The 12,150-nt window shown below is 38.3% G+C and overlaps 1 protein-coding gene across 2 annotated transcripts in view; it reads right to left on the bottom strand.

Annotated features, from left to right (window-relative positions):
- The window catches only part of TFAP2D (transcription factor AP-2 delta), a 45,406-nt gene that overhangs the window by 5,069 nt on the left and 28,187 nt on the right, over positions 1-12,150 (bottom strand). For both annotated transcript variants that reach the window (XM_026712890.2, XM_087919345.1), the window contains exons 6-7: positions 6,823-6,964; positions 2,146-2,259 (exon numbers count right to left, since the gene is read on the bottom strand). In XM_026712890.2, coding sequence (XP_026568675.1) covers positions 2,146-2,259; positions 6,823-6,964 — 256 coding nt within the window. The remainder of the gene's footprint in view (positions 1-2,145; positions 2,260-6,822; positions 6,965-12,150) is intronic.

The following is a 12,150-nucleotide window of genomic DNA, read 5'->3' as shown; positions in this document are numbered from 1 at the left end:
CCTCTTGACATTCTCTTTGGCAGAAGTCATACAAAATTATTTAATGAATTGTTTATTGAATGCTTTTGTGTCAGTCTTGACTCTTGCAACTATATGGACTAGTCTACAAAATTTATCAGCAGCATTTTTGGAAGAAATTTATGAGTGCTTCCCTCCTAGGCTGAAAGAGTGACCTAGCCAAAGGTCACCCAGCAAACTTTGTGCTGAAGGTAGGACTAGAACTCAAATGGCTCAACCATTAGACAAAAACAATTAGACAAAAACTCTGACTGAAGCCCCCAAAAAAGCTACTTAAACCCCAAATGCAGTTCTGGGGGTTATATGGATGTTGACATGACCCACAAAAGTTATAAACATTATGCATTTTAATAATGCCATTATTACCAAAATGATATTAAGAGGATAAAGAGATTACTAGGGAGATTTGGCAGCTAGAGCTCATAATTATTCTTATAGTACCTCACTTGATCTTAGACAAAAATTCTATTGGCTGTTATTAGAATAAACACAGGAAATTCAATTAAATCAAGAAAAAATATGGGTGTTCTAAGGGTAGTGCTTATATTCCTATTCATTTTGAAGACAAGATAAAACATAATTGGGGGGAAACTTACATGCTATTATAGGATAGGGAGACCATATTCTATGTGGACTAAATTAAAAACTGTAAGTCTTCTAGAATTTATAAAACGATTGTTAGAAAAATCAAGCCCATCTTTGCACTATAGATATAAGAGAATGCTTCATATGTGTTTGTTCCAACCACAGTACTGTTCCACCATATTTACATAATTGATATCTGGGGAAAACTAAGCAATTTTCCTCACATTGTTCTATTTTGACAAAAGTGGAACTGTATTTGAAATAGAATGCTCTTTTAGAGGCAACAGTGAAAGTATAAGTTAATATTCCTTCCCTTTATAGTTCCTTAGGATGTGACACCAACTCTACTTCCTTTGAACAAGAAACATTTAGTTCTTTCGAGGATCACTAGAGGGCACCTGACCTCTTATTTCTAGCAAAATTGCAGTCTGAGATTAAATGAATAATTTGGGCAACCTATTCTGCAGCTTTCCTCAATTGTGGAGTCTTCAAATGTGCCACAATCTCACACACTTTGGGTGCTTCATCCTTGAGTGAAGCAACCTGAGGACGACTTCTCTATGGAACCCTAGTCTATGTGAGTTGAGTGCAAAGTTCCCTGTATGTGGGCTTTTTTTGTTCTCTGACAAACAAAACCCTGTGTGCTCAACTAGACATTTTTTCATCAAAACTCCATGCAAATTATGTAAAAAATGCACCCCGATTAACCAGTTGAGATAAATGAAGAATCAATTTCTTAAAAAAAAAAAACCCACAAACCCACAACCAAGGAGACCAACAATATTAATTTAAGAGAAATATAATAGAATGGCTTGACACATAAACACAATCTTATTATTAAACTAAAAGAGTATCTTCCAGCAGTAACAGCAGATCACCAGAGCAGCCTGAATAGCATTCATGGTCGCAAACGTTATTAAACCAAAAGATTTGCTATAAGATGTTGGATAGGTCCTGAACAATATTAGCTTTTCCTTGGATCGCTAGTCTCTGGAATATTTTCTCATCTTTGTCTTGGAAGAGGATGTGTGCAAGAAGGGCCAAAATGTCCCCTTTGCTATATCCCAAAGAGCTACACATATTGCCAGCCACTGAACATGGGTCCAGGTTTCCAGGAACCCGCCAATCATTAGAAAGCAATGAAGTAGTGTGCACTTTTTCAGTCTTCCATGCTCAAACAATGAAAAGTTTATTTGGACATCCTCGTTTGTGTATCTGAACTACCATGTACCTATTACTGATAATTGCTCAATCTTATCAGATCTGTGTCCTTCCTGCTTGCTTTTGCTCAATGGGGATTACAGATGTGGGCACATGCTGAAAGCACACAGAAGAGGCTAGAACCTGGCACAAACTTTTTGCAACATATCAGATTATGATTTAAAGAGTTTTTATAAAGCAATAGCAGGAGCTAGTCAATTATGGACAAAATCTTCATATAAAGAACACATCAAATACTTCTGCACAGAGGAAGTATTCTTAACACTTAATAGCAGTTTTTTAAAAATAGTTATTCCATTCAATAGATTTTGGAGATCATACCTGAAATGGGTTAAATGTCTCTGAATATCCAGATCTAATATTGGAGTAGGTCTTGAGGAACCCAAAGGTGACCTGTCTTGGCTTAGGAGATCCTGGAATTCTTTACATATTTGCCTAGAATAAAAATAGATGCATATTCTTTCAGACTACTTACCATATTCATTGAATAAATTCTGTAAGTTTCATACCACACATGCTTCCCTCAGCACAATTATACCAATATAATATATAACTAATACCACTTTATGTAAATTTCTACTAGAAGAATGAATTGCACTAGAGGCAAATGAATGCTATTTGCATAGCAGAATATCTGACTTTCTTCCTTTGTCAATGATCAATAGAAAAAAAAAACATTGGATGACCTAAATGTTAACATTACCAAGAATAAGTATGCATCCTTAGCATTTTTGGCAAATTACTCTGAACCTTTCCAAAAGTGGCCACTGGATTGTCATTTTTTTTAATGTGCCAGAAGGCAGACATTACTAAAGAGGTGGGGAGGAGTCATATCAATTGTGTAAATGTAAAGAAAAAATTAATTCTTGGGAGGGCATTGCTCATTCATTATCCTGGCTCCATTCCTTGTTGGGTATGCATTCTTCTTCTCCCCTCCTCTCCAATTCCCCCTCCCTGCTCCTGAACCTGCTACTTAAAAGCCAAGTGGGACTCTTGGCTTGAGAAACATCATTCATGCATGGTGAGTTACTGGGTAGGGTGCACCAGAAAAGATTACCTAACTAACACAATGCACACCCACACCATCAAATGGAGACATTATTCAGTCAGAAGCCACCAAGATGTCTTGGCCTTCTTCTCCTGGGCAACACTTTTGGATGGCATCCCAGAAATGGGATCCTATAAATAGGGGACTGGAGGCTAAAACATATGAAGAACAGTTGCTGGAACTGGATATGTCTAGTCTTACAAAAAGAAGGACTAGGGGAGACATGATAGCAGTGTTCCAATATCTCAGGGGCTGCCACAAAGAAGAGGACTATTCTCCAAAGCACCCGAGGGCAGAACAGAAGCAATGGGTGGAAACTAATCAAGGAGAGAAGCAACTTAGAACTAAGGAGAAATTTCCTGATAGAACAATTCATCAGTGGAACAACTGGCCTCCAGAAGTTGTGAATGCTTCAACACTGGAAGTTTTTAAGAAGATGTTGGATAACTATTTGTCTGAAGTGCTGTAGGATTTCCTGCCTAAGCAGGGGGTTGGACTAGAAGACCTCCAAGGTCCCTTCCAACTCTGTTATTCTGTTCTATTCTAAATGCCCGGTAAAGAGCTTTCCTTGTCTTTTTCACTACTACCTCTTAAGCTATATATTAAAAAATACAAATTAAATAGGCCTGGTACTATTTTAAAATGAAAGTAGGATGCACATAAGTTCTACTATTCACATTTTGAAAAACTGTAATGAAAAGTAGAGTGAATGAGCCTTCCTTAAGAGATAGCAGATTAAGCAAAGCTATGTATCTCTTGGCAGAAAAGGCTTACTTTGAAAGGGTAGACTGCCACATATGCAGGCGCACCGATTGGCTTGCTTTTGTCTTAGTAAATGTTTTAAGATTCTCTTTGGTTATGGCAATGTAATTGTTTTTTATGGCTCCTTTGGGAACCTACAGAGCCCTTTATAATAAGGGCAGCTTGCCTCTGGTATGTTTGTGCATTTTAGAACTTCTGATTGTAATGTCTGCGTGTGGCCCAATAAAGGGGGAAGCTTGTTTTCTGCCACTTTAAGTCAGTTTGGTGATTTTAATTTTTTATTTTTTTTGGATTGTGGCATGCTGATATAGCCAAAGGGGATTCTTTGAAGAGGGGTTACACATCAAGTAGGAAAGAGGTTTCCCTTTCAAAGGAAACAGAAGGCTTGCTACTTTCATGAAACCCTTTGATACTGTATAAATTCTTCGCAGTAACCTCCTTCTTGTCACCGGGTTTCAAGCCGTGGCCACAAAGAAAGACAAAGACATGCCTTAGTGGACATGGCTGTCCTCTGTCCTTGGGTATAAGCATATCAGAGGTGGTATTCAGCAGGTTCTGACCAGTTCTGGAGAACCAGTAGTGGAAATTTTGAGTAGTTCTGAGAGCTGGCAAATCCCACCTCTGACTGAAGATTTTACAATATCCTTCTCCTGCCATGCCTACCAAGCCACGCCCACAGAACCGGTAGTAAAAAAAAATGAACTCCACTACTGGAGCATATGCTTAGAACTAGTGCAATATAATGTGGGCAGCCTGATTGATAAACACATCGGATTGGATTCTTATAAATTAAGCCCTATACAGTCCTATAAGAGTACTGAAATCTGGTTTGAGTCATACACCTTGAATGGTTTGTGGATCAGATTATAATCCTCAAATGAACCACGGAATTTTGAAAAAATCACTTTAATCACTCACTGTTGCAGTCAATGAAACTACTTCTTTTGTTTATATGCCAACAGCATGATTTCATTCAATGCAACCAATACATTTTGTCCACGGTACTATAAAAAAGGATGAATTAGAAGATCAAATACACCTTATGTGTCCCATGACTTAGTACAAATTTGAAAGAAAAAAAATAATATGAAGCAGACCTGGGCATATTTGTTTGAGTAAATTCTCACTGTACAATTTCATAATCTCTAGAATTGGCCTAAGAATTATCGGTAGAATTTACTTGTGAATCAGACTAGATTCAAATCTATGATTAAGATGATTTGATTGATTATTATTGATTAAAAGAGCCACAGTGGCACAGTAGTTAGAGTGCAGTACTGCTGGCTACTTCTGCTGATTGCTGGCTGTTTGCAATTTGGCAGTTCAAACCTCACCAGGCTCAAGGTTAACTCAGCCTTCCATCCTTCTGAGGTGGGTAAAATGAGGACCCAGATTGTTGAGGGCAATAAACTGACTCTGTAAGCCACTTAGAGAGGACTGTAAAGCAATATGGAGCGATATGTAAGTCTAAGTGCTATTGCTATTGCGATTATATTTTTACAGAAAGCATGTATGAATTTTTTTTCCCAAGAACATCTCAAATCCAGAACACCTGTGCACAGTTTATCAGTATTTCTTAAACTGTTTTAAATACTTAATTTACATAATAAGAATTCCATAGATAAATAATTGATTTCTGTTTCATTGCAAGAGCAAATCACTGTGACAACAACCCAGCTCTCTGGTTTGTCCCTCACTGTTCTTGTTAACTGCAGAATCTAGAATTTCTTCATATAACATGCTGACATTAATGATGTGCAATATGTTGGAATCCAAAAAACTCAAAGTTCAAACCAATTGCTCCAATTTTATTGGAATTGTTTCAAATATTCCAGAAAAATTCTGAATAAAAAGGAGGCTTAAGCTCAGAAAACTTTTGGAATGATCAATATGTACAGTATTAGAAGGATGATAAAGGTGGCACAACCCATTTTTGAACTTGAAACAACTTTTGTATTATATAGACTTTGAGTCCCCAATTGACATAACTATGGGGAACTTTCTGAAGCTGTATTCTTACATCATTTACAGACTTTTTTTTCTAAATAAAGCTTTCCAAGAAAGAAATAAAAATGACTCTTTCTGGCCAAGTTCTAATCAACTGTAACAGAGTAATGATGATATAAGAGCACAAAACCAATCATTCATCACTTGACTATGAGCAGTGGTGGCCTTCAAATTTTTTAACAACTGGTTCTCTGCCCTAATGACCGGTGGGGTAGGCATGTCTAGGTGGTCATGTGACTGAATGGGTGTGTCACTTATGTCAAGGGGTGCTTAACCTCGCTCACCCCTCTCATGACCGTGCGGATGCTGCAATGGTTGTAAGTGTGAAAAATGGTCATAAGTCACTTTTGTCAGTGTCATTGTAACTTTGAATGGTCACTAAAGGAACTGTTGTAAGTCAAGGATTACCTGTACAAAAATACAAAAAGCTTCTTTGCTTGCAAAATGTTGCCCTAAATACCAGTCATTAGAGATGGGGGGAATACACACTTGAGCCATCAGTTGGTTGATGCTTGTAGGCATCATCAGCAAGTTTGTGAGGGAAAAGAAGTCTAATTCTGTCTCAACTGTCTTTTGACACCCAATTAGCCTAGTGAAACAGTAGAGGTATGATGGTGGATGCAACTGCACCTTTCCCCCCCTAGGAAATAAAATCAAGAGAAAGAAAAGGAATGAATTTCTATAGTTTAAAGATAAGGAAAAGTACCCCGCTAAGCGATTTGGCATCCTATATTTGACATTGTTGCATAGACCTTTCAAAAAGTTTTCTTTGGATTGCCAATATATTATTAGAAATGATTTATAGTGCATACCCCTTGTACTATTTCTTTCCAAATAAATATAAGCAGCTCAATGTAAATGGATTTATTAGTAACTATGGTCAGAATAGTTACAGATGCCCTATATTAGATGACTATATTAAGATAAATATGAAGCAAGGAATGTTATTTTGTGCATGTATGTGGGCCTCAGCATCCCCTCTGGGTCTGTGCACACCTTAAAGTACCAAGCTATAAATACATTTTATCTTCTATGCTTTTATTCTTTTTATTATTTATGTATTTGACTTGTTACATCCACTCAACTTCAAAACCATTTGCCTTGGAAGCCCAATGTAGTGTTAAAATAAGAAGTTAGCTTCTCGACTCACAGGTGAGCAAAGTAGCATTTAAACAACTTACTTTGTTGCTAGGATCATCTTTTTCCTTGCTGTCTGTTCCTTCTGTTCCATGTGTTGCCTAGCAAGATGTTCTCCAACTGCTTTGGCTGGGAATTCAGTTTCACACGTATAGCCAAAATCCCTGGCCAAATGCAAAGCTTCTCCTGTGACCAAACAAAATAACAGTGAATTATACAAGCAGCCTGTGTTCTAAGTGGGCTCCTTTAAAACTTTGGTTAGTTAAAAAAAGACTCTTAGTTTTTTGCCTGAGATGGATCATTCAGGAATATCGCTGCCCATGAGAAGATAACAACCCCTTATTCTTTTAAAATCCATAAACAGCAAGGAGGAAAACCAGCAGCAGTTCTTAACATTAGGAGGTTTCACCTGAATAGAAAGAAATGGAGTTAACTTCTCTGCTGATTTATTGCTGTCATTCCAGCTCTTCCAGTGATACAGTCGGATGGAGTAAAAGCTAAGAGAGGGATCTAATAGATGGTGCCTAAAGAGGGAGTAAAACTCCCTCAATCACCTCCCACAGAGAATATGATTTGTAATGCTCATTTAGTACTCCCAGCTAGAGAATTAGAAACAATTACCTCCTCCCCAGGTGTTACCATATTTCTACGGGATTTTCCTACTATTTTCTATTACTTTTCAGCACTCACAAGCTCTTTGCGAGTCTGTGTATTTTGTCACTGTTTTGTTTCCTTTGGATCTTTCACGTATTATTCATTTGAAGGGTCTCTACACTGAGCCATAGGCCAATGGAACTGAGATACTGGATGGTTTGCTCAAGGTTGGGCCCGTGGCTTGACCAAAAATAAATCCTCACCTTTAAAGCCAACCTTGAGCTACATGGTTTTATTCGTCCCATCACCCAGGTGTCAGGCATGTACTCCGTGCCTTGAGAATTGAAATCAGTGGTGGAATTCATGTGACTGGATGGGTGTGGCTTAGTGGTCATGTGACTGGGTGGGCACAGCCAACTCAATGTCGCTCACATCAAGGGGTGCCTCATCTGGCCCCTCCCCTCCCACCCATTCCTTGTTACCCAGCCTCAACTTATCTATAGTTCTGTAAAAATGTTGTTCACCTTTTTTTTGACTTTATTATCTGCATACTATAGATGTACTTTCATGGACCACTGAAAGGAGGAAATGGCTCACATGCTTTACTCAAGAGTGTGATAGGCAACAGGCTTTTAAGGAGCTGCCACAAAGAAAGGGGGACAATGTATTTTCCAAAGAAGCGGAATGCAAACAAGAAGCAATGGATGGAAACTGAACAGAGAGAAGCAACCTAAAACTAAGGAGAAACTTCCTGACTGTGAGAACAATTAACCAGTGGAACTGCCTGTCTCCAGAAGTTCTGGGTGCTCAATCACTGGAAGTTTTTAAGAAAAGACTGGACAGCCATTTCTCTGAAATGGTATAGGGTTCACCCCAAGGTCCCTTCTAAGTATTATTCTGACACCTTTCCCAGGATTTCTACTCAGAGTTTGGCATCCTCAGTTTTCTTGCCTGAGCTGGGGGTTGGACTAGAAGACCTCCAAGGTCCCTTTCAACTCTTGTTAAACACATGTGTATTTTATGCTCTGGACTATTGACATTGAATGCATGTAAACCCTGAAAAATATGTGGTAGCCCTGGGCAAAAGAAAGGCAGAAAAATCATTCTAGGTGTAGGGACAGTGTAAAATATTAACACATGATAAATAATGGAACAATTAAAAATAATAGCACAGAGTTTTATTTCTCTGTCTTCCTATTTCTCTCTCTCTCTCTTCTCTCTCTTTGTCTCCCTCTCATACACACACATACACACACACACAGAGAGCATTTAACAGACAACCATTTTGGAAGCAGCTCCTTTAAATTTCTCCAAGGCTGGAGTGGATTCCCTCACCCCCTCTGTCAGACCACACTCTTTCTCACTCCAGACACTTTAACTCACACGGGGAAAGCGATACTTGCAGCATCCATGCCTTTCTTCCTTTCCCGCAGGGAGAAAGAGGATGTGAGGAACGGAAAGCTAGGAGAGTGATCACAAATGAGTGACCGGGCGACCAGGTTGGGGACTTGGCCAGCCAGGGGTCGCTACCGGTTCAGTGACCCACACCAAATAACTGTTACCGGTTTGCCCAAGTAGGTGTGATGTGACCGGTTGAATACCACCCCTGATTGAAATCCAATTTTGAAGAAGCCAATGCACGTTAGAGGCATACTATGTGAACAACAGGAGTGGGTGAAGCAACTATATGCCAATATTAGCTTGTCACTATTTCTTAGTTATATAAATTGGATGAATTCAATTTTTCCTCAACTTTTCATCTGGAGGACTCAAATTCAGTTCACCATACTGAAGATTTGTTTAAGCACTTGTATTTATTTATGTTAATTCATAAGTCTCCAAATAATGCAGTTTTCTTTGCATAATTATTTATTTGTTCCATAGCCACCTATCTCAAAGAATTGAGCCTGGGCAGCAAACAATCATAAAACAATGACAAACAATGACAAAATTAAATATATATGGCAGCCAAGAAAAAAAATGTCATCATAGATATCAATGCAGCTAGAAAACAGAACAAATAAGGCTGGGCACAAAACCAGTTCTTCTTATAAAAAGCCAACAGGGTTGGGGCTATCCTCAACTCTGAATGGAGAATGTTCCAGAAGGCAGGGACAATGGCAGAGAAGGCTCATCCTCTAGTCTCTATCTTCTGTCATTCCTTGGCTGATAGGACACGTAGCATGCTCAGCCTAACATTAGCATTTTGCCCAGCCCAAATTAGCATTTTGCCTTATATACCCAATTCTTCTAAAATATTTTCTACCACTGTGTATGTGTTGATATATTTGATTTCTATCTTACATACATTTTTAATTGGAAAATTTCACGGAAAATTTTAGAAATATGTGGATTTTTAAGTCTAACATAGCTCAGGAGCTTAGTCATAAACGTGAAAGTAGAAAACTCTGCATCTGAATATAAGACAAACACATTTTGATGTTATCTTAGCACAGTCAGAGGTGCGGCCTTGTGATCCATTGACATATAACTAATGTGAAAGAACTTTATTGAAGAAAAAACTGCTGACAGAACATTTAAACAACATCTGCTATTTTTAATGCTTGCTAGCTTGGGCTTATTTGATAAAATGGTGGTAATTTTGTGGAAGTGCCAGTTCACAATCACTCCTTCTCCTTCTCTATTGTTACAGGTCTATGAATCAATATGATCTATGTATGTATGCATGAGTACATGGGTGAACATAGAGGGCTTATTTCCTCATTCCATAGCTTAATCAGGAACCCCTCTGATATATCATGAAACTCATGCAGTTTTCAATAGATTGCAATCTTACTTGAGAAAGGGGTGATATAGGGTGCATTCAGCCCAAAGAACTAGAACAATAAATGTTGGCTATAATGACTGGAAAGAAATTTTATAATAAAGAGTTACAAGAACAAGAAAAACAATGAGGAGCAGAATTCTTTTCCTATATACATTTGTTCATTCATATAATATATTTCTAACATCATTCGTCTTCTTTTCATCTTATCCAATCATCTACTCCTTCAACAACTCCTTTTCTAACTTAAGACCTTTCTCTTTGTTCCCACCAATGATAGAATTTATCCCAAATTATGTAGTATGCTGATTCATCTTTGTTTTTCATTTCTAGAGTTAACTTGTCCATTTCAGCGTATAGTAAGATTTTGTTTATTATTTCTTCTTCACTCGGTATAACTGTCTCTTTCCAGTTCTGGGCAAATGTTAACCTTGCTGCAGTAATAATATGTATAATCAAATAAAGCTATCCTTCTTATGTTTTTGACATAATTCCTAACATAAAGCATTCTGGTAGATGATCTACTTTAAGACCCAACATTTCCTCCAGCCGCTTCCCCGTCCTAAGCCAATACTCCTGCACTTTATTGCAGCACCACCACACATGATAATACGTTCCCTCCCCCACCCGATGTATTGCTATGCAAGCCACATCTTTGATCCAGAGAAGCAGCCACATATAGTAAGACTGATAGATGAAGAGGCACAAAACCCAGTCTTTAAAGTACATATGGGAGGTAGACATTAGACCTCTCCAAGAAAAAAAGACCCTTATTTGATAAGATGTAGGAGGGCAGTGGTTGAAAATGGTGATGAGCAAGTAGAACATCCTGATTTGCGGAGAAAAATTGGGTTTTTCTTATAGTTAGGGGAGACCCCCCCAGGAAGGAGAAAACACCCATGGAAAAAAAATCCCTTTGTCCCACTTTCTATTTTCTAGAATTGTTATGGACATTGCTGGTCCCTTGCCAAAGTCAGCCAAAGGAAATCAGTCTAGCCTTGTAATTTCTGATTATGCTATGAGATGCCCTGTGGCAATTCCCTTCTGCAGTTACCACAAAAGTCATTGCCAATGAGTTGCTTAAACTGTTCAGTAGAGTGGGTGTACCTAATGAGATTTTCACAGATCAAGCCCCAAACTTCCAATCTGCTTTGCTAAAGCATTTATATATATATAGCACTGGGGATATCTGGCAGGAGAACCCACAGACAGATGGATTAATTGAATGATTAAATCAGATTCTGAAAAAAACATGTAACAGAAATCTGTGCAGGATGATTCAAACACTGGAACGTGTGCCTTCCTTATACAGAGAATAGTCACAGGTTTTCCATTGGAACCAGCCCTTTTAAGTTGCTGCATGGAAGATGATCAAGAAGAGTCATAGATGGGGTGAAGGACAGTTGGACTAATAAAGCTCCTAATAAAGTTCTCAGTCCAAGAGAAAAACTGCAGAAGCTAGGTGACAAGGCAAAGAACACCCAAAACTTCTGCCAAATATGCAAAATGCAGGCATGATATAAAAGCCAGAAACAAATCACTAGAAGGGGGGCAGATAGAGTGTGGCTTCTGTTGCCTGCCAGGAATGCAAACCTGCCAACTGCAAAATGGACTTGAGATGTGAAGAAACCACAGCCTGTTATGTCAACCAGTGGATTGAAAGAAAACAGCCAAGTCTAGAATTGTGAGCTCATGGGTTGGATTATTCAGCAGAGCAATTATAAACCTGCTTGTCACTCATACAGAATGCATTGAGACATGGGTAGAATTCAGCTTATCTTCCCAACAAAAAGCAGATCTAAGAAGTCTTCAATCATATTTTTACAAATAAGCCAGGTGCTACTACATTAGTAGAGCACAGAAGCAGAGATCATATTACATATCATATTACAGAGTTGCCCTGAGGAAAGAAGAAGAAAAAAAAATCTGTTCTTGAACTATCTCCTAGTAAAATGGTCTTCTCACATAGTGTTAGTTCTTAAGGCAAAAAAGA

Source organism: Pseudonaja textilis, chromosome 1 (assembly GCF_049901715.1).
Source record: "Pseudonaja textilis isolate UNSWEBS1 chromosome 1, rPseTex1.2, whole genome shotgun sequence".
NCBI lineage: Eukaryota > Metazoa > Chordata > Lepidosauria > Squamata > Elapidae > Pseudonaja > Pseudonaja textilis.
Note: the sequence above shows the minus strand (reverse complement) of the source record. Positions and strands in the feature narration are given on the sequence as shown.